Below are 22,624 nucleotides of genomic sequence, written 5' to 3'. Positions count from 1 at the left end.
TTTATTTTTTATTTTATTTGCACGATTGACGGTCCGATCTGATTGAAACTTGCCAGGAATATTGCTGGGGACCTGCTGATGTGCCTTTTCAAGGTTTGATATTAATCGGACAAGCGGTTCCCAAGTTACGGCCATTTATCTGTCGACCAATGACAATTCATGTTTGTTTATTTATTTATTTATTATTTTTTATTTATTTTGCATGATTGATGGTCCGATCTGATTCAAACTTGCCAGGAATATTGCTGGGGACCCGCGGATGTGCCTTTTCGAGGTGTGATATTAATTGGACGAGCAGTTCCCAAGTTACGGCCATTTATCTGTCGACCAATATCTGCGAGAGAGGGGGGATGAGAGTGGGGGCGAGAGAGGAGGGGGGAGAGAGGAAGGGCGAGACTAGGGGGGATAGAGGGGGGCGAGAGAGGGGGGATGAGAGTGGGGCGAGAGAGGAAGGGCGAGACTAGGGTTGAGAGAGGGGTGGAGAGAGAGGGGGAATAGAGGAGGGGGGAAAGAGAGAGGGGGTGAGAGAGGGGGGCAAGAGAGGGGAGGGAGAGAGGAGGGAAAGAGGGGGGCAAGAGAAGGGCGAGAGAGGGGAGGGAGAGAGGAGCGAAAGAGGGGGGGCAAGAGAGGGGCGAGAGAGGGGAGGGAGAGAGGAGGGAAAGAGGGGGTGAGAGAGAGGGGGCATCACAATTCAAGAGAGGGGAGAGAGGAGGGGCGAGAGAGGGGGTGAGAGTGGGGGTGAGAGAGGAGGGGCGAGAGGAGGGGGAGCGAGGGGGGGCAAGAGAGAGGGGGCGTCACAATTCTTCATTTGATATGATGTTACAATTGAGGCTGGGGACCTGAATATGTTTCCCAGGTGTTTCCCAAGTTATGGCCATTTATGATACGGTTGGTCCAATCTAATTGAAATAATGCCCCAATCCAGTCATCGTTTACGCACCTACGAGCCCGTACTAGTATTAGTAATGGGCACAGAATGTTTCGTTGTTATTGATAACTTTTACCAACGAATGCTTAGCCTGTTGTCGGCGTTCACAACCTATGCCCAACGATAGTTTAACTTACGCATAGCGCGCTAAACGTATCGCCGGCGAACTCGTGGCGTAGCCTGTTAAGAACTTGCCGGACGCCGATTTAAATCATAACCGCCTGAGAATTTGAAGTGTCAACATCGCAGTCACACCTTGACGATTTTGCCAGCGTATGCCGGCCGATGAAAAATGTGTCTAAAACGCTAGGTGCACGTCAAAAACGGTATAGGTAAGTTGTGTATACGTTAAGAGTAGGCTGGAAAACAATGAAGTACGCTGTCATATTACGTGGTACGTGTAATACGTTGTGAAATTTCAAGCATGCTGGAAATTTTACGACGTACTCGGCGTATGGCTAACACGTTCCGCATGCGTTGTCATATGTTCCTGGCACGCTCCGCGATCGTTTACGCACGACGGACACACGTTACTTGAAGGTTACTCATAAGTCGAAACACGTCAAGGTAATATTTAACATACCCGAAACCTAATTTTCAACCAATGGGTAACGTCCTTTTAACCAATGACTAGCGTGCTATGAATCTATGTTTAACGTGCGTTTAACCTATGTGTAGCATGCTTTGAACCTAAGTATAACGTGCTTCTAACCTTTGAGTAACATGCTATGAACGTATTTGTAACGTATCTAAAACGCACATTGTCGTATGTAGACGAATTAGATTGACGTCTTCCAGACGACCACAGCACTTACTGAACGTGTTTCGAACTTACATGTACCGTGTAATGGCGTATTGGCAGTGTTAAGGGGGTTGGTATATAAAAATGGGCTTCACAAGAGGAACCCATCATTGTTCCAGACTCCATGTTGAGTAGATGTCAATGCCAGTAGTATTAGTAGTAGTAATACTATTCGTAGTAGTTGGTGTGCGTGACAGTAGTAATAGTAGTAGTAGTTGTAGTAGTAGCATTGGTAGTAGTATGTCTATGTCAGTAGTAGTATGTGAGCGTGATGGGGAGGGTGTGGGTGATGATGGATCCTCTTATCGTCCACGAATAGGAGACTACTTTGCACCATTGTTCGATGTTCTTTTCGGCTAATTTTTTTCCTCATTCCCACGATGAAATATTTATTTGGTTTACTTTTTAAAGTATTAAAAACGACTTTGACAAATGCATAATGTACTTGTAATAAACACAGAATGCTTCGATAATTTATAGATAAGTTATCCAACGATTGTTTATCGTGTTTTAGTCGTCCACAACCTATGCCCAATAATAGTCTAGCGTGTGCAGAGCGTAATAATTCCCAAGCACGTTATTCATAGGTTATAAATAAGTCACGAGTACCCTTAACATTACTTTGATGTGTTTCTACGTATGAGGAACTTGCAAGTAGCGTGTTGCGAAGTGTGAACAACGTTCGCGTAGCGTGCTTACAAAACGTTACTCATAGGTTAGAAATAAGTTTCGGGTACGCGAATGTTACCTCGACGTGTTTCGACTTATGAGTAACATACAATTAACGTGTGTCAACGATCGCATAACGTGCCTACAACTTATGGCCAGCGTAGCGGAACGTGTGAGCCAAACGCCGAGTACGTCGTAAAATTTCAAGCATGCAAAATTTTTTGGACAACCAAAAAGTACAACGTTTTAAACCAGCGTAATATGACCTATGGTAGTGTTTTTCAGCGTGCAACTGACGTACATATAACGTACCCATAACGTATTCGACGTGTGCCAGCGTTTTAGACAAATTTTTCATAAATCAGCATACGCTGGTGATGTGGATTTTTTTAAAACCCACCTTGTTGTGATCGTTGTCCTCCTGAAGGATTCTAACTGGCCGATTGTGGAATCCTATTTGACTTCAGACAGAGTTTAACGTTTGTCTGATTTGATTATAAAATACTACAAAAACCCCATCGACACTGATAAAACTGATGTCCACACAAGTCCTTCCTTGTGAAACAATTTATTTCCTAATTATACACCATACACTTCTCACCCTTGTACAATGAACTTAAGAATCCCCATTTGATTGCAATATTATTTGGTTCTATTTCATTTATTCTTACTTTAGTTAACAGTTAGACCAACCCAATTCAATTCACTTCTACATTACATCAGAGAGTTTTATTCTAACTTGGTACTTGGTCAGTTCCAAGGAGTACAAGCCACTGAGAAACTATACTTCCTCACGTGCTTGCACTGAAAACAATTTTAGATTTCAAAGCATTTTATACTTTCGTGAGAGAGAGGTTGGGGGATATTCACCCAGACTGGAGACGTGTCCTTTAGACAAAAAAGCCACTTTGTACATTTTCTAAGCAAAGGTTCATTTCTCAGCTCGGTCACTCTGCTCCAGAACAACACATTTCTTATCATTTAGGGCAAAAGTCTTTTGGCCAGAAATGACAGCCAATTCAACTTGCAGCATAAAAGTTACATTTCTGAAACTCCATTTGTTGCAATTTAAAATACATTAATATAAATTTTTCCCCCACACTGGCTAAATCGTCAAGGTGTGACAGCCCCTTTATAGCCGGTTGTAGTGCTTTCACTTTATTTGCTTCCATACCTGCATGATTGACTGAATATGTGTATTGAAATAAATGTGTTTGTGTGAATGTTACCCGTTCGTCGTGTTTTCTTTTCCCCCATTGGAACGCCATATTACAGCTCGGAATGTTAGTTGGGTTTTAAATACCCGTTAAATAGAATCTGATCCGGCGAGGTCGGGCGATAATACCCGCTCGGTTATCACTGCAGAACGGAACGAACCGCCTGGGCGGTTCGTGTCCAAGCCGACCTGCGCCGAGGTACGGTCTCCCGGTAGGCTATCCGCGTGGGTACTTAGGTATATTGAGATTCGGCGATTGACCCTATCCTACGCGGGTAGAAAATTGGCTCGGCCGAGGTGGGGTTGAAGACCCACCCGTGACAGGGTTCCGGCGTTGCTCCGGAAGGTCACGACTGAATTGTCCGTCCAGTGGGCGAGCTGCTACTATTAGTGGAAAGCGGCAGTTCGCACGCCGGTGGGCGCGAATTCGTAACAATATGTTAGGCTACTTGTGTGCCAAATTTGGTGCTTTCCTCACAAAATGCACAAATGTTATGCTAAGTTGCCCCACTAAAGAATTAAATTGATGACACTGTTTGTCACATGGTCTGGTGGACATATTGCATTGAAAATAAAAACATTACAAAAAAAAAATCTTCTTCAGAACTGCTTAACAGATCGAAATGAAACTTCATGCATATTTACTGACTAATCATGGGCAATATAGTTTGAAAATTTCAACGTCATATGTCACATGTGGGAGCTATGTTGGATTTAAGCTAACATATTTAAAAAAAACCTCTCAAACTGCTGAACTAATGTGTCTGAAACTTCAAGTAATAATAATAATGATACATTTATTTAAACAGTAAACCCTCAAATATTGCGGGTCTTTACCAATCGCAGGCAACCTATTGTATTCCGATTTCGTTGTTGAGGGATTTAATTTTGGCCAATTGTGATTTTTGATTAAAATTACAAGTGTTGCAATCGTGTTCTGAAGATGAACGCCAAATTTATGGAACAGAGAATCATCAAGTTTTGGGGAAAACGAAACAAAAGTGGCGCGCACATTTTTTGACAAGTTGAAGCTGGTGTACAGGCAAGACGCAAAGTCAAGACCATGTACATGTGAGTTTGGGCTAAGAGGTTTGCGGAAGGGAGAATGGACATGAATGATGACGCGTGGTCAGGATGTTCATCAATTGCCAAAATGGACAAAAATGTTGAAAGGGTGAGAATGTTGGTTCGATCTGATCGACATCCAAAACTCCAATGAAAGGAACTGATTTTGCATCATTAGAAGAGCTTCAGAGAGCAGTGACCAGTGAGCTTAATGGACTTTCAGACGACGACTTCCAAGGGTGCTTTGAAGCATGGCAGTGACGTTGGGAAGCACATATACGAGGTGTGTTCAAAAAGTATCCAACCTTAATTTTTCGTGCGTAAACAAATGAAGCTCGGGAGGCGTGGTTTAGTGCACGTATGTAGGCGATCCTAATCCGTATGCGTGAATATTATCCCGCCTGCAGAAGCTGTCAGTCGCCGACAGACCGCCGATGAGTGAGGAAGTGTAAGTGAGCGTCGTCGGATTTTCGTTTTTGGCAAAATGACGGATCACTGTGGTCTCATCGCCAGTGATCACTGTGTTGAAGAAGTTGGGATCGCTGTTCACAGTCTCCAGCATGTCCTGTGCGATCTTCAAACGGAGTTGCTTCTGCTCGATCGTTAGCAGCTTTAGCACGAACTTCGCTGAGATTCTTCTTAAGCCCAAATCCTCAGTCACAATGGAATGAACGGATCCAATGCTGACCCCCGCCTCATCTGCAAGTTCTCTGATCGTGATTCGACGATCCTGCATCAGCAGGGTCCTCACTTGGTCAATGACGATCTCATTTCAGGATGTTGAGGGCCTACCAGAACGTGCTTCACTTTCCATTGATGTGCGACCATCTTTGAAGCGGTTGTACCACTCTTTTATCTGTGTGGTGCCCATTGCTTCGTTCCCGAAGGCCTGTTGAATCTTGCGGATCGTTTCCACTTGGGAATCGCCAAGCTTCACACAAAATTTGATGCAGTAGCGTTGTTGAAGTTTTTCTGTCATTTTGTCAAAAACGAAAATCCGACGGCGCTCACTTACACTTCCTCACTCATCGGCGGTCTGTCGGCGACTGACAGCTTCTGCAGGCGGGAAAATATTCACTCATACGAATTAGGATCGCCGACATACGTGCACCAAACCACGCCTCCCGAGCTTCATTTGTTTACGCACGAAAAATTAAGGTTGGATACTTTTTGAACACACCTCGTATAGACTCCCAGGGAGATTACTTTGAAGGCAACCACTAAATATAATTGGTACATTTACAATAGTGTGTGTGTGTGTGTGTGTGTGTGTGTGTGTGTGTGTGTGTGTGTGTGTGTGTGTGTGTGTGTGTGTGTGTGTGTGTGTGTGTGTGTGTGTGTGTGTGTGTGGAGCGGTACACAATTTCAAATGACGCAAAAACGGTTTTTGAGCCTGTAACTGCGTGCGTGAGTGCTAGCGCCCCCTCTGGTGGTAGCCGGTATTGCAAATCTTCCTTTATCTTCCTCATAATATAATGGAACCTTCTTAAAATTATGATGTGTTGTAATCAATAAAAATTTATTTCAAAATTATAAAGTGCATTTTCAAGATTGGGCCAAGAACGGTACTCCCGCCCTCCAAGTTCGAGTGGCCACTCGTCGATTCCATGACTGCATTGTTTCCGTCTTTGATAGTCAGTGATTTATTTTTGATTTGCCTTCGCCTTATCAAAACTATTTTAAAAACATGTTTTCCCTCGTTACCCCCTCTCCCCATAAAATCGCTCTCCTGCTTTCCGATCCTTTATGGTGTTCACCCGTTTGACTACCATCGGAGCACGTAGCTCATGATGCTGCCACTGCAAGTTCAAACGCCATTTCCTGTGTTGATTTGTCCATTGTTCCCCAATTCCCTTCTGAGTAATGCAAGTCCACTCAGGCATCCCCATCCTTCGTTGGTGATGTATGTACAAGTTCTATAATACAAGATGTATGTATCATCAAGGTGAATGTATTCTTTGTTGGTGGTGTACATACAAGAGAGACGGCTGTGACGGGTGGGGAAGTTGTTTGAAGGCTTGGAGTGGGGAGAGGATTCATGCCTCAGTGTTGAGAGGGGGTATGTGAGGATTTGGTTTTGTGAGGTGGGCGTTGAGGACTTGGGGGTTTGTGAGAGGGGTGCGGGGGGAGTTCAGGACTTGAAGTCACACTTTGTGTACTGTGGAATTTCCATGGGTCCCTGCTATCATTGCTTTAATCCTGGAACTTTACTGTTGGGCCTCGTACATCGAGAGAATTGCCTTATTTGATATAGTAGTCACCAAGGCTTAGTAACCATTCTGGATTTGTTTCAGTTGCCATAGTCATCCACTTTTGCATGTTTTGTTCTTCGTGCCATGTCTTGTGCACCTGTTTGGCAGGTGGTGTCAAGGGTGGGGCAGAAATAGGTGGGAATGGGGAAGTTTACCCGTGGTATTTGAAAAACAGGTACAGGATATTGGATCACCGACTGAAACCAAAGGGTTGTGAGTTGATGTTTTCCGGTAATTCTTGCGAAGAGAGGAAAGGGAATATAACATGAATAAAATGATAGCTGCCAACCTATGGTTGGAAGAATGGTGGAGGCGGCAAGGTTTTGCCTTTAAGAAGCAATGGGAATCATTGTGTGTTAAAGTATGCCCCTCATTAATTTATTTTGATGAAACACAAAGTAAACATATATGTGAGCAGGTTGGTGTTTTTGGATTTAAAAAAACCCATCTCTTTCAAAACATCTGAAGTGCAACGTGCTCAGTTTTGATTGAACCCACCCTGAGAGAAGCGACAGTATGCACGCCTAGTTAAAATAAATATGCAAAACCTTTGGCAGTCTCACCAAATTGGTGATAACACAGAATGAAATCGAAATGGAAGCTCATCACAAAAGCGTGGGTATGGAGGAGCCGTTACTTGATGGAGAAGAGTTAACGAAGGTGGTGCAGGAAAGGCCTTTCTGCTTTGCTCACAGATAGCATTACTTTCATAGTGGGAGTTAACTAATTAGTGTTGGATGAAAATGAAAAACACAAGGCTTTATCAAATGACACAGTGCAATATGTTTTCCCCATCCCAATATCATTGAGCGAGGAATGGTATTATTTTCTGACAATATTTGCATGATCAAAGATTATAAAGGACGTACCACGAGCAAGCCGGAGACCTTGCCTTGAGCTAAGGGTGGAGCGATCGAGACGGGGCAAAACACCCCATTAAGAACGGGCCTTCCTTTCATATAATGCTTCCCCACTTCATAGATGTCAACATCAACCATTTTCCCCATCAGCTCTGTCTGATGAGGAACAAGGACCTAAAAATGTAGGAGGTGTGTTGGGGTGTGGGAGGGGAAGAGGAAGGAGACAGTTTCAACATAACCAATGCCAGCAATTTATTGGCTTTCATTTGACATTGCACCAAATAATGACTGTTGTCATTGACCCTCGTCTTATCACGTGGTCATCCACCACCCACTTGTTTACCTTCCCAAGCTAATACCTTCCTTGCTATAATACCCACTATGTTATACCCTTATTCTTCCAGCTGTGGTGTTCGAGGATTTGGCAATATAGAGAAGAGGCTTGTGGGAACAAAATAACGTGAGGAATCTCTGGGAAAAGGAATTTATCTCGAAAACAAACGTTTTCAAATTTTCCATCATCTGGCAGGAGAGCTCAAAGTTTGGATTCCTCTCGTGATTGGGGGGGGGGGGAGACAAACGAACTTGAACCAGACTCAACATAGAGCGTTGGAGCTGCTGAAGCAGTTTCTTTCGCTAGGATTACAATCCTGGTCAGGTCGCCACTCTGCAATGGGTAGTCAGGGTAGGAATTAGTAATTTGTTCATGGCACCAGAGATAGCTCGCATACTTTTCACGTTGGGCACCGTGGAATCTTTAAGGTCCACCAACTAATGTCAACAGATGGGACACCATAGGGGGAGGGGACTTTTTATCTTTTTTTTTTTTGCAAAGTTGAACCTCCATGAGGAGCAGGAAAGTAAAGTGATGGAGGGAAGAAAGATAACATTGAAGAAGCAAGGTGGGAATGAATGAATGATGAAATAAAAGAGACGATGGGAAGGAACATATGGGTTCCGGGGAAAGCGGGGCTCATGAGTGGGGGGGACTCGGACCCACATCCAAATCTCCCAACACTGAAGCGGACGAGCCACGGATAACTCCGTGACCAGATGGGTTGCTAAGTAACCATGGACAGTGTCTGAGGCAGCTAAACCTGGTGGGGTCCCTGTGCCCAACTCTCACGTTACCTTCCTGGTGATCAAGTTATCCCCGATGGGGAATTGTGCTCTCGGCATCCCACCTTTATCTATGCTAGCTCATCGACAGACGGCATTCGCATCAACACAATCATCACCGTACAGAAGTTTCATTCACCGATGAATGTCGACAAGGAGGCACATTCCTGCTGTTAAACACTCAATAGCTATACGCTGCTTTAACCCCACTGACGACGACGTGCTGCCCTCTACCATCTTGACTAACATAGCACTGAGACATCTATTGTCAGAATCATGAAACTTCGCACACAATGGCGGGAAGACCTAACGTGCGGACTGTGCTTTGATTAATTCAAATGTCTTTTACCCGTTTTTGAGAAAACGAACAGGAGGGATTACCTTTAAACACATCCTCATATTTACCAAATCTCTAACATATTCGTGTTCCCATGTTCACCCAACAACTGTGTCTCCGGTTCATGAATAGGACTTACCTGCTCGTAGAATTTGTTATGAGCCACAAAGAATTTCCCATCAAAAGACTCTTCTGTGACCAACACTCGTTGTCTCTGCCCAATCTGTATCAGATATAAAACACAGCAACATGCATCTGTAATCTCAAAATAACATTTGACAACAGTATTGGAAAATAACATCTTTGGTGGAAAACAAACAACTGAAGATCCCTTATCCTTCAGGTAGTAGTGTCACCACCTGTGGGTGACATTTTCATCATTACTTTCATAACTCTCTGGAAGCAATGGGACGCTCACAACTGGACATTGATGCTTCCACCTGGACAGGTAAATCCTGTATTTCAAGGTGTTGCTAAAGCTGACCTTAAACAAGGAAAAAATGGAGAATTTTTTTTTTCGGTGTATTGACACATGGCATACTATCTATAAAAACCAAGTCCTTCTTCTCGCACCAAGTCCTTCTCAAGACTGCGCGGGGTATGTATTCGATGAATACCATCTAGTTTTGTCAGTGAACTGACAGATTTATGCAATAGTATTTGAAAACTGAATGTGAAGTAATGGATTCTATGTGAGTTGAAAGAGTCGACTTGGATGGATAAGCACGACATCTACCAATATTAGCAACCGTTGTTGTTTTACCAGGTGACGGAAATGTTTCGGTTACACAGCGTAAATTGATCCACGTCTGGAATTTCCCTCATGAAGGGTGAGACACCTGGCAGTGGCTGGGTGTGTGTGTTGAAAAGAGCCACTCAGATGTTGGAGGTAGCCTGCGAGGAGGAAGCCATTACTTGTGGTTTATAGGTTCGCCTGAACCACGGTGCGAGTAACGGGTGAGGTATGATGTATGCACATGAAGGCAATGCGTGAGATGGTGAATGTGGTGCGAGTAACACGCGAAGGCGGTGCAGGTGCACATGAAGGCAATGTGTGTGATGGTTAATGTGGTGCGAGTAACACGCGAAGGCGGTGCATGTGCACATGAAGGCAATGTGTGTGATGGTTAATATGGTGCGAGTAACACGCGAAGGCGGTGCAGGTGCACATGAAGGCGATGCGAGTAATCAGTGAAGGCGGTGCAGGTGCACATGAAGGCGATGCGAGTAATCGGTGAAGGTGGTGCAGGTGCGCATGAAGTTTGTGGGAGTAACAGGTGAAGGTGGTAAGAGTTATAGGTGAAGGCGGTGCGTGTGCATATGAAGCACAACACAAAGGATTAATGCCCAACACATCAGCTTTTTACTCCGACGAAGAGTTGACGCCCATAACGTCAACTTCAATTCTTCTTGCTTCCTACGGCGGTTAGTGTATCTCGATCAACGTCCTGTTGATTTCATCTAATGGTCAAAGCAGTTCAGCAAGTGCTGCCCTCTCCTCAAGATTGTTTTCCCCCAGAAGCCCCAATAGTTTTGCAATATTGTTCTCACGTTTTCACCAACACAAATGGACAACGAGAAAGAACGTTTTGCAAACATACCTTGTCATCGTATGGCTGGTATGATTGAAACAGCTTGGATAATTCTCGTGTGCGTTGTTTTTTCTGCCATGAAGAAATAGACGAATAAATAAATTAAGTTTGGAAAGGCTTACAGCACTAACTGAGAAACAATAATCAAATTGTGCAAGGCAGGTCAGAAAAGGTCATTTAGCAAATCTGGTTATGAAAACAAAATGAATAAATCAAAGTGTGTGAATATACCGTACAACTTTCTAGCATGAAGGTCTGAGCCAAACATCCTCAAAACCCAGTTTCTGGCCTCACCTCTAAAGCTGGAACCTGGAGCATACGGGCGGCTGGAGTTCCAGGACGAGGGTAGAATTGGTTGATGAAGAGACTGGGGAATCGATATCGTCTCACGAGGTTCATTGTCGCTTCAAAGTTATCCTTCGTCTCACCAGGAAAGCCACAGATAATGTCAGTAGCAATCGTAAGGCCTGGAACTCTGCGTGACATCAGGTACCTATTAAGTTTGGTAGCCGAACTGATCCCAGCCCTTCTAAAAGGGTTGTATACTTCAGTTCTGTATTTTTGTATTTTTATGGCAAGCAAAAACAAAGGTAATTTCAGATGGGTTTTCTCAGTGATAATGGGAAATTTAGAGATAAAATGCTGGAAATGTTTTCATCATCTTGCATTTTAACCCAAAAATATTTTCCATTGACAAAAATCTACATATATAATAGTGAACACCAGAAAAGTGAAGCTTTATCAAGTGACATTTTTAGCAGCACTTGGAGTGGATGGTGTTCAAGGGTACAGGCCAGTACGTGCAGGGGAAAGGGGAAAGTAGGGGGTGAGTAGCACAAAGTCCATAATATGGCAGCCTGTACTGGCCAATTCACAACGTCGTTGGTAGCCTGTACTGGAGAGGACACAAACGAATACCTTGGAGAGGAACAAAATGGGAAATAATTGGGGTGTGTGGAAGAGATCATGGATGTGCATGGGTGAGCATGCAAGGTAGTGATGGGTTGCACATTTGAAAGACTGAAGTGAGGATGAGACAACGGACCCAGAGAGACGATTCCACAACCAGGAGAATAAGGCGGCGAATGAATGGAGGTGGGCAACTCGTCTGGACTTTGGGAGGGTGAGCAGTTGAGGGTTTTATCGAGTTTCCTGTGGCTCAATTAAAGGAGTAAGTGAGGGTTCAAGTGGTTTTATAATGGAAGTCACAATGCCACTCAACTACCTTCTCCATAACACAGTAGTGATGTTGATTTTGGTCCATGACTGCTCATTAGGTATTCCCCGACGGGGATGCCAGACTATTGCAATGTGTGTGTGTGTGTGTGTGTGTGTGTGTGTGTGTGTGTGTGTGTGTGTGTGTGTGTGTGTGTGTGTGTGTGTGTGTGTGTGTGTGTGTGTGTGTGTGTGTGTGTGTGGTTGGTTGTTATCTCCATTTGTGGGTTCAAGGAAATGGAATGAAGTCCTCCCAGGACTCCAAGTTTCCACCTCTGCTTCGGTAAAGGATCACGGTTCGTGGACCAATCTGTTAAACTTTTGTTGTTCTCAAGTTTTCTCCCGAGGGCTCTTTTCAGAATTGTCACCGAACCACTGCCTCCAATTGTTGTTCGTTTGCAGTAATATTCTCGGAGATGGTTTTCAAAATCTGAGTGAGGTTCTTCTTTAATACTCCTGTTGCTCCAATTATCACTGGTGCAATTTTGATGCTCTTCAGCTTCCAAGATCTCTTCATCTAATTTTTGAGGTTCTGGTATTTGGCCATTTTCTTTATTTCTGCATTATTCAAGCCAAAATTGCTGGGTTCTGATACCTCAATCAGCAATGCTGTCTTTTCATTTTTGTTCCTGAGAACGATCGCGTGCCTTTGTTTTCTATGTTCACGCTTGATGGGATCATGAGATTGTACGTGAGCATGATACTCTTATTTACAATGATTTTCCTTGGTTCGTGTTTCCATGAATTTTCTCGAACTGGGATGTTGAAATTTTGCAGATATGCCAATGAATCACTTTGCATACTTTATTGTGCTGTTGTGTGTAAAGTTGTTCTGATTTTCGGTTTCTAGTACTTTCTGTTTCTGTCTTGCAGAACCAACACTTGTCCACCTGGCTCAGTCCTGCCATCTTTTAAAATCCATTGGTGTAGTGTGCTTGATATTGGGCATGTATTATTATTCATTCTCCATCCCAGTTGAGCTGACCTCTTAACCAATCCAATGAGCCTTCTTTGTCTATCCCATCTCCATCCAATTTCTTCTTTTTATTGTCCTGCTCTTTTGTCATTCTCCCATTTTCTTTTGTTGGCGTATATTCGTTTATTGATATATATATATATATATATATATATATATATATATATATATATATATATATATATATATATATATATATATATATATATATATATATATATATATATATATATATATATATATATATATATATACATATATATATATATATATATATATACATATATATATATATATATATATATATATATACATATATATATATATATATACATATATATATATATATATATACATATATATATATATATATATATACATATATATATATATATATACATATATATATATACATATATATATATATATATATATATATATATATATATATATATATATATATATATATATATATATATATATATATACATATATATATATATATATATATATATATATATATATATATATATATATATATATATATATATATATATATATATATATATATATATATTTGCAATTGTTGGGACTGTAAGTGTTGCCGTTTCATTTTCCTGTGCGGTTCTGTCAATTCATCTTCTATTTGCATCTGTTTTTAGAAATAACTTGCAAGATGATTTATGAATGCATTTTCAGGTTTGTTGTGTTCCATGTTTATTTACAAATTGAATCCGACAGTCTGTTGAGCATTTCACATCCTCAGCTAGTTCTGCACTCGTAACTGTGCACCTGGTTGAGTTCCAGCAGGCCACTCCCTTCCTCTCGCCTCAGCAGGTACATTCTTGGGATGCACTCGTTTTTGTAGAACATTTTTTGGATGGTAAGGAGTTTTCTTGTTTTGATGTTTAACCTATTGATTTCTGATTAGGGCCAGTTTATTATTCCACAGCTGTATTGGAACACTGGTACTGTGAGTTGGTTTATGGCTGATTTTGTTTCTTGGGGAGAGGCACGTTTTCAAGATAAGCTTCGTTCTATGTAAGTATTCTTTGATGATTGTTTTGCATCTTTGTTTGTGACATATTTGGTGGCCCTCTTCTACTCCAAGGCATTTGTATGATGCTTTGTTTTCTAACTGCTGTATTGTTGTTTCGAAGTCAATTTTTATGTTGTCTGTTGTTTGTTTACCTTGTACCAATGTGCACTTGGTGCACTTATCTACTGCAAATTCCATTTAAATGTCCTCAGAGAATTGTTTTACTAGTTTTAGCTGTTCTGTCAATTTTCGTCATTCGGTGCGAAGAGCTTTAAATCATCCATGGATAGTCGATGTTACCTTTCCTGCTTCTTTGGATGTTCTTCTATTGGTTGTTAGGGTGTATCCATGTCTTTGTTTGTTGATGAGATTACTTAGTGGATCTAGAGCCAGACAAAAGAAGAGAGGGGAAAGACTATCTCCCTGGAAGATCCCATGCCGTATCTTCACATCTGGTATTTCGATATTTCCTTCTGAGTGCTGTAATATCAATGTGGAATTCCAGAGCTCCATTGCTTTCTCAATGAGTTTGATTATTTGTTGATAGATTTTGTATATTTGAATGCATTTTATCATCCACGAACGCGCGGGACACTGTCGAAAGCTTTCTTATGGTGTATTCAGGCGGTGGACAATTTGGTTCTTCGCATTTTGCAATTTTCAAGTACGGTCTTGTTCAGTAGTAGGTGGTCAATTGTTCCATAATAACTGCTCTTACATCCCTTTTGTTCTGCTTGGAAACCTCCTTGTTGTGTTAAGTGATGGTACCTAATTTCTGTCATGATTCGTTAGAAGTTTGTATGTTTTTGGTAGGCATATTATTGGCCGGTATTTGTGAGGAAATTGGGTTTCTTCAGATTTTGGGATGAGAAAGGTGTTTCCTTCTCTGAGCCACTCATCCACTGCCTTTTGGATCAGGTTCGTTGAATGTCCTGGTGTAGTGGTTGTGGAGAGAATCAAGTTGTTTTAGCCAGAAGTTTGGAATTCCATCTGGGCCCGGGCTTTTAAAGTTTGGCATTATTTGAAGTTGTTTTCTAATTTTGACCGCTGACATCACAACATGGCCGATCACCAGAGTCCGGATTGAGGGGGCTTCTCCCAAGCTTCATCCAAAAGCCCTTACGGACTTTCGCCTGACATTATGGAGCTCGAAATGTTTATCGACAGTTATGTGCAAGTGTACCATGTCGAGTAGTGGCTAAACGACGTTCCGAATGCCACCGACCCCGAGAGGCCTTCTCCCCCCATATTGCAGGAAGAGCGGCCGTCAGTTTTTTCAGGGTTGCTATTGCTGTGAGAAAGGTCTGCAACACCCCTGGGACACAGCAATACCAAACTTTAATTAACATGGCTGCACGAACTCCACTCCCTCTGATGGTCATGCGGGATGGGCTTGAGCAGAGTGATGTGGGCGAATGGGATGACTCTGGGCAGAGCAATATGGCCGTACAAACCCTGCTCCTGATGGCGGATGAGCGGGATGATCCTGGTCATCGCAACATGGCCGTGCATACTCTGCTCCCTTCAACGGAAGGGCGGGATGGCCACGGGAAGAGTAACATGGCCGTGCGAACCCCCCTCCCCATGGTGGATGAGCTGGTCAGCCTTGGGCAGAGTAACATGGCCACGACTACTCTGCTCCCTACGACGGAAGAGCTGGATTGCCATGGGAAAACCAACGTGGCTGTGCGAATCCCCCTCCCCTCAGCAGATGAGCGGGTCGGCCTTCAGCAAAGCTGTAAAACATTTGATGACAGACAGTCAAATCCTCGAAGCTCGCAGAAGGTGTATATGAACAAAGTGGCTCCTTGGACGCGCCTTAGTCCAATTATTACACGAAAGCATACAGCAGCAGCAGGATTACGTGATGCAGAGTGCAATATAAAACTTAGCTTTGTCCGGTTTTCAGCAGCCAATGTAAGTGGTGTCAGCATAGGCGATGACAACGATTGGCGGCTGGCAGCCACTGGCAGTGCTGCTGAAGCCAGTGTCGATATCGACGGGGGCTTGGTGGCCACAGGTGGTGCTGCTATTTCTGGCAATGACAGTGACGTGTGTTTTGGTGGCCACCGAGATGGCCGACTCGGCTATTACTCCTCTCTGCTCCAAATGTAAGCTCAGCAATACAAGGAAGCGTTCCATTCAGTGCCTGTTATTTAATTATTATTGCCACTAATCGTGTGTCAAATTCTCTGGGCATGAATCGACAGTGCTTATGTCCAATTGGTCATAGCCTGCTTGCCTTGGGATTGCACCGAAGCCCCCTCCCCCAGCTATCCCGGCCCAACCAATGGACTTTTCCACCTACTTATTGAGATGTCGTAATAATTTTTGGGTACTCCTTAAAGTATCCAAGGGTGCCTGTATCCCTGTTGCCGATGCTCTTGGCAAACTACTCCGTGACGTTGTCCTCGAGAACCAGGACCCTCAAAGCCAAACACCTGCCTTCCCCACCTGACCTCAACCTACCGGCCACGCCCGATGGTGAATTAGCCACTCTGGTGGTTCTCTCTGAGCATTCTGTCCAAATCGCGGTCAACCTTTTTCCATCTGGGTCGTCTGTAGGCCCCGATGGACTCAGACCAGGACATCTTCAGGCTCTTTTGGGAAAGAAATCTGCCGATGTGGGAGGTTGCTTGCTCTCTTCTCTTACCCTGTTCAGTAACATAGTTCTGCAGGGAGAGGTTTCCAAAGCTGGGCGTCCTGTTTTTTTTTGTACAAATTTATTTGTTCTAAGCAAGAAGGATGGTGGTGTTCGTCCGATCGCTGTGGGCAATACTTTGCACCGTCTCGCGACCAAGGCCGCAGTTCAATCTTTTTCTGAAGATCTTGGGGCTGAGCTCCGTCCTGTCCAATTGGGCTTTTCAACTAAAGGTGGGTGTGAAGCGGCTGCCCACGCTGCCGGACTTTATCTGATAAATCCGCTTCCTAATCGTGTCTTTCTCAAGAACGACATGCGTAATGCATTTAATTGCTTGAGGCGTGTTTTTTTGTCTGAAGTATGAAGGCGCACACCCAGTATCTATCCGCTCATCTGGCAGGCATATGCCAGGCCTTATGATCTGTTCTCTGGCAACGAGGTCATATATTCAGCAACTGGCATTCAACAGGGTGACCCCTTCGGGCCAGGTCTTTTTTTCCCCCTGGGCATCGACCCAATAGCCAGGGAGGTTCAGTCAGAGTTCAATATATGGTACCTTGATGCATCATTTGGGGATGAACCCGTGAAAGTGCTGGCTGACCTCCAGAATGTCATTTCCCGGTTGACCGACATTGCCCTCGAGATCAATGGTGGCAAGTGCGAGCTGACTTTCCTTAACCATGCATCGCTGGAAGACTGTCAGCTTATCGAGGCCATATTTAAGGCAGTGCTCCCTGATATTAAGATTGTTTTTGATCAATGACTATACCCTTCTTGGTGTTCCGATCTCCGCAAGGCCTATGCCCAAAGCTATTATCAAGAAGCACTTGATCCGTATGGCAGGCCGTCTGGAGCAAATTGACACACACGAAGCATTTGTGCTGCTCAAAAACGGTTTCATTCTGCCCAAGCTCCTGTACATCATGCGTGTGTCTCCCTCCCACCTGAATGGTGCACAGCTAGCATCTTTTGACCACACCGTTTGCGAAATTGTTCGTAAAATCTCCAATGTTACTTTTGACGATTATGCTTGTATGCAAGCTACACTCCCAGTAAATAAGCCTGGGTTTCAGGAGGGCTATTGATATTACTCTCCCTGACTTCACCTCCTCATTGCTGGCAGTCCACCCTTTAGTTGATGCCTTTCTGTCCCACACAAGTGGTTTGGCACAAATGGGGGAGTTGACAGCAGCGGCGTTGTCATGGAGTTCAGCCCATATCGGTGTTTGCGAACCCGAACGCCTGTCCCGGCTGAGCCAAAAAGCATGGGACGTTGAGGCGGCAAGAGTGTCTTTTGTCAGCCTGTTGAACGGTGGGTACGGATCAGGTCACCAGAGCCCGTCTTTTGGCTGCAGCCACTAAGGAAAGTGGGATGTGGCTTCACGCAGTCCCTGCTCCCTCTTTGGGAACACAGCTTGACCCCGAGTCTTTACGGGTTATGGTTGCACTACGAGTTGTAACATCAGTCTGTGAGTGGCGTAAATGTCGATGAGGCAGTATGATGGATACACTTGGACACCATGGTCTGTCATGCCGTTTCAGTGCCGGTCGATCTTTTAGACATCCGGCCTTAAACGACATGCTCAAACATGCCCTTTATGGGGCAGGGACACCATCTGTCCTGGAACCCCTCGTTGTAGATCTTGGCGAAAACACCCATCCGGATGGCTTGACCATGTCCCATACAAGAATGGGAAAAGCCTAACCTGGGATTGCACTTGTGTTTGCCTCCTCATGTTATTATTACTTTTTAATCTTACTTGCTCTCATTTCTATTTTGAGTTTGTTTGCAGCACCAAAACACTGGAGGTCTTTGTATTTGTTTTTTATTCTTTGGATTATCTTTTTCAGTTTTGGGTTTCTGTTTGTTTTTTTTTTTGTGTGCGTGACTGTCTGTCTGGTTGTGTCGATATATTTCCTTTTAAAAATGTTATTATTTGCAACCGCTTGTCTGATCGATGCGACACTTTAAACATAGGAGGAACTCCCCGTGGAGAATATTTTATTGCCAACTATGACATCATAGGTCACATGGTGTGGCAGCCATATTGGATTAAAAGGTAAAAATTTGGACGTAATTTTCTCTGAAACTGCTCAACGAAAAAAAACTTGAAACTTGGCATATATCATCAACTCCCCGTGGGGTATATAGGGTAATAATGATGACGTTATCGGTTAAGTAGTATTCCAGCCATAATTGGTTGAATTGAAATCTTAATCCGAAAAATCTGAAACTTCTTATATCTGATCTATGACCGTATGTGAGTGAAGAATTAAATTTCTGACATTCATAACCCATGCCAAGAAACTATGACATAATAGGGTGCATGGATGATAAGGGTATATTAAGCCATAATAGCAGTGGGCTATAATAGTGGAGTGTTCAGTTAACGATCGTAATTTTGTTCCGAATGAACGCACAAGGCAAGACGATGCGCTCCGAGTGTCGTTCTGGTTCATCAGGTTATCTTGATTACATGGCAGCTGCACTCGTGTGGAGGCCATTCCACTATCCGATTCAATTCCATCCTCGTCTCTCGTGTTTCAGGTTGGCAATATACCACCAATTCAAGTCATTATCCATTCATACCTGTACATTCTTGTTTTGTTAGGGTGGAGGAGGGGGGTGGGATATGTAGGGGTTGCTCTGATGAATAGGAGGAACACTCAAAACACAGGTGGACCTCATTTCCCAAGGTGGTAAACGCACATGAACTATCAGTTTATAAAATCTATTGTCTATCACCACCTTACCTCATTTTCCCCACAAATTCTAAAAGCATTTCCTGAAGTATCGTTTTTAATGCCAACCAAGAAGCAAGCAAAAACCAAAAGATAAATACGAAATAATAACAAACAAAATAATCTTTTTTAACGCCCCCAATTATTCCATTCTTGTGGGATTAGCTGAGGGAAGTTTTTCGCCCAAATCTTTCACGAACTGGCTGACCAGGCCTGGCGTTCAACTAAGTTGTTCATGCAGGAATTTGGAATTTGGCCATGGTGCCGGCGATAGCTCGCTTACTCTTAGCGAAGGATACCGTGTGATCTTTAACGTCCACCAACTAATGCCGGTATATGGAACTCCCAGTTTAATGTCCGTTTGAGGAACGGCCCACACATTGATGAATCAACCAGTCTGTGAAACACCAAGATGACAGTTCATAGCTGGGCCGAGATTCAAACCCAGGCTACACAATTTAGGGGCGAGTTTGTGTACCTCTCAGCCATCTTGTTCGTCCACAATGATAAAAGAAAACACCTAAATGACAAACCTTTCAGTAAGAAAACTGACAATATGGCAGAAGTCGTCAATGCAATATTCCCGCTTCATTTCCACCAGCACTTCATCAGAACCCGATTGCACAGGAATATGAAGGAAAGAGTAAACATGGGGATGGGACAGGATCCTGGCCATTTCCTGCATGCAAACAAAAACAAACACAACGCAAAGTACGACAAAAATAAAAGTACTGTGCCATCTTTCAGGTCGCTGGTGAGAAGCACTCAATAATCACGTGGTATTTCAATAAGTCGGTATGCCAGTTACATTAGGGAAATAAGATTTCAATACAGTTGACACTCAATAATTTGAATATAAAAACATTGAATAAATATCCACTACATGGCCAAAAGTATGTGGACACATGCTTGTCCAACATCTCATTCCAAAATCATGGACATTAATATGGAGTTGGTCCCCCCTTTGCTGCTATAACAGCCTCCACTCTTCTGGGAAGGCTTTCCACCAGATGTTGGAACATTGCTGCGGGGATTTGCTTCCTTTCAGTCACAAGAGCATTCGTGAGGCCAGGCACTGATGTTGGACGATTCAGTCTGGCTCGCAGTCGGCGTTCCAATTCGATGGGGTTGAAGTCAGGGATCTGTGCAGGGCAGTCAAGTTCTTCCATACCGATCTTGACAAACCATTTCTGTATGTACCTCGCTTTGTGCATGGGGTCATTGTCATGCTGAAACAGGAAAGGGCCTTCCCCAAACTGTTGCCACAAAGTTCGAAGCACAGAATTGTCTAGAATGTCTTTGTATGCTGTAGTGTTAAGATTTCCCTTCACTGGAACTAAGGGGCTGAGCCTGAACCATGAAAAACAGACCCAGACCATTATTCCTCCTCCACTAAACTTTAGAGTTGGCACTATGCATTCGGGAAGGTAGCGTTCTCCTGGCATCCACCAAACCCAGATTCATCCGTCGGACTGCCTGATGGTGAAGTGTGATTCATCACTCCAGAGTCCAATGTCGGTGAGCTTTACAGCACTCCAGCCGACACTTGGCATTGTGCATGGTGATCTTAGGCTTGTGTGCGGCTGCTCAGCCAAAGAAACCCATTTCATGAAGCTCTCGCCAAACAATGCTTGTGCTGACGTTGCTTCCAGAGTCAGTTTGGAACTCGGTCGTGAGTGTTGCAAACGACAACAGACGATTTTTCCACGCTACGCGCTTCAGCACTTGGCGGTCCCGTTCTGTGAGCTTGTGTGGCCTTTCGCTTTGTGGCTGAGCTGTCGTTGTTCTGAGACATTTCCACTTCACAATAACAGCACTTACAGTTGACCGGGTCAGCTCCAGCAGTGGTACTTCCATGTTTTCAGTGACTGCTTTAGGTTCATGTTCCCACAAATTCTCTGGACTTGGGATATCAAAGTTTTTACAGATGTGCCAGCAGTTAACTTTACAAATTCTGTTGTGTCATTGTGTGTACAGCTGTTCTGAAATGAGATTTTTTTTGTGTTCGGTCATTAAGCATAACAAATCATTCTCTTTGCTAACCCCACCTCAACCCCTCACCTTTCTATATTTTTTCCCTCATCTCCACCCTCCTCTCATTCTCTCTCTCATCCCTCCCTCCTGCAGTGTATAGCAAAGAAACATTTGGTGAGGTGTTGCTCCCCCCTCCCCTTCTTCACTCTTTCCCCCTTCCTAGCCTCCTCTCTCCTCCCTCTCCCCTCCCTCCCCTCAGCCTGTCCTCCCCCTCCCCTCCGTCCTCTCCTCTCCCCTCCGTCCGTCTTCTCCTCTACCCTCCCCTCTGCCCTCCCTCTGTCCTCTATCCTCCACCCTCCCTCTGTCCTCTCCCCCCACCTTCTCTTCTACCCCCACCCCTCTCCTCTACCCTCCGCCCTCTCTTCTACCTCCCCTTCCCTCCGCCCTCTCCTCTACCCTCCCCATCCCTCTGCCCTCTCCTCTACCCTCCCCTCCAACCTCTCCACTACCCTCCCCTTCTCTCCACCCTCTCTTCTACCCTTCCCTTCCCTCCGCCCTCTCCTCTATCCTCCCCTCTGCCCTCTCCTCTACCCTCACCTTCTCTCCACCCTCTCCTCTACCCTCCCCTTCCCTCCACCCTCTCCTCTACCCTCACCTTCCCTCCGCCCACTCTTCTATCCTCCCCTTCCCTCCACCCTCTCCTCTCCACTACCCTCCCCTCCACCCTCCTCTCCACTACCCTCCCCTCCGCCCTCTCCTCTCCACTACCCTCCCCTCCGCCCTCTCCTCTCCACTACCCTCCCCTCCGCCCTCTCCTCTCCACTACCCTCCCCTTTGCCCTCTCCTCTCCCCTTCCCTCCACCTTCTCTTCCACCATCCCCTTCCCTCCGTCCTCTCCTGTCCCATACATATATGTGTGTGTGTGTGTGTGTGTGTGTGTGTGTGTGTGTGTGTGTGTGTGTGTGTGTGTGTGTGTGTGTGTGTGTGTGTGTGTGTGTAGTTGCGGATCTGGGGGTCGGGGACGAGAAGACCACGAGGTGGGGGGTGTTGGGTAAGCTCCCACGGTTTCCCACCACACTATCCGGAATCGCAGGCCATCACACACAAAAAAAAACTTTGTGACGCGGAGGTCACTAATCGACCGTGAACGCCAATAACTCGACCACGTGACTGAGGGTCCTCCGTCTAATAAGTACT

General features: G+C 44.3%; 1 protein-coding gene across 4 annotated transcripts in view; it reads right to left on the bottom strand.

The window, feature by feature from the left end:
* CDKAL1 (CDKAL1 threonylcarbamoyladenosine tRNA methylthiotransferase) overlaps positions 1-22,624 on the bottom strand; it is a 60,046-nt gene that overhangs the window by 3,862 nt on the left and 33,560 nt on the right. For all 4 annotated transcript variants that reach the window (XM_085893925.1, XM_085893929.1, XM_085893927.1 and 1 more), the window contains 5 exons: positions 19,987-20,132; positions 11,135-11,315; positions 10,850-10,912; positions 9,388-9,471; positions 7,802-7,966 (listed from right to left, as the gene is read on the bottom strand). In XM_085893925.1, coding sequence (XP_085750051.1) covers positions 7,802-7,966; positions 9,388-9,471; positions 10,850-10,912; positions 11,135-11,315; positions 19,987-20,132 — 639 coding nt within the window. The remainder of the gene's footprint in view (positions 1-7,801; positions 7,967-9,387; positions 9,472-10,849; positions 10,913-11,134; positions 11,316-19,986; positions 20,133-22,624) is intronic.

The sequence above is a fragment of the Eptatretus burgeri genome, chromosome 9 (assembly GCF_056783735.1).
Source record: "Eptatretus burgeri isolate ZD-2024b chromosome 9, Ebu_testis_v1, whole genome shotgun sequence".
NCBI classification, from domain to species: domain Eukaryota; kingdom Metazoa; phylum Chordata; class Myxini; order Myxiniformes; family Myxinidae; genus Eptatretus; species Eptatretus burgeri.
Note: the sequence above shows the minus strand (reverse complement) of the source record. Positions and strands in the feature narration are given on the sequence as shown.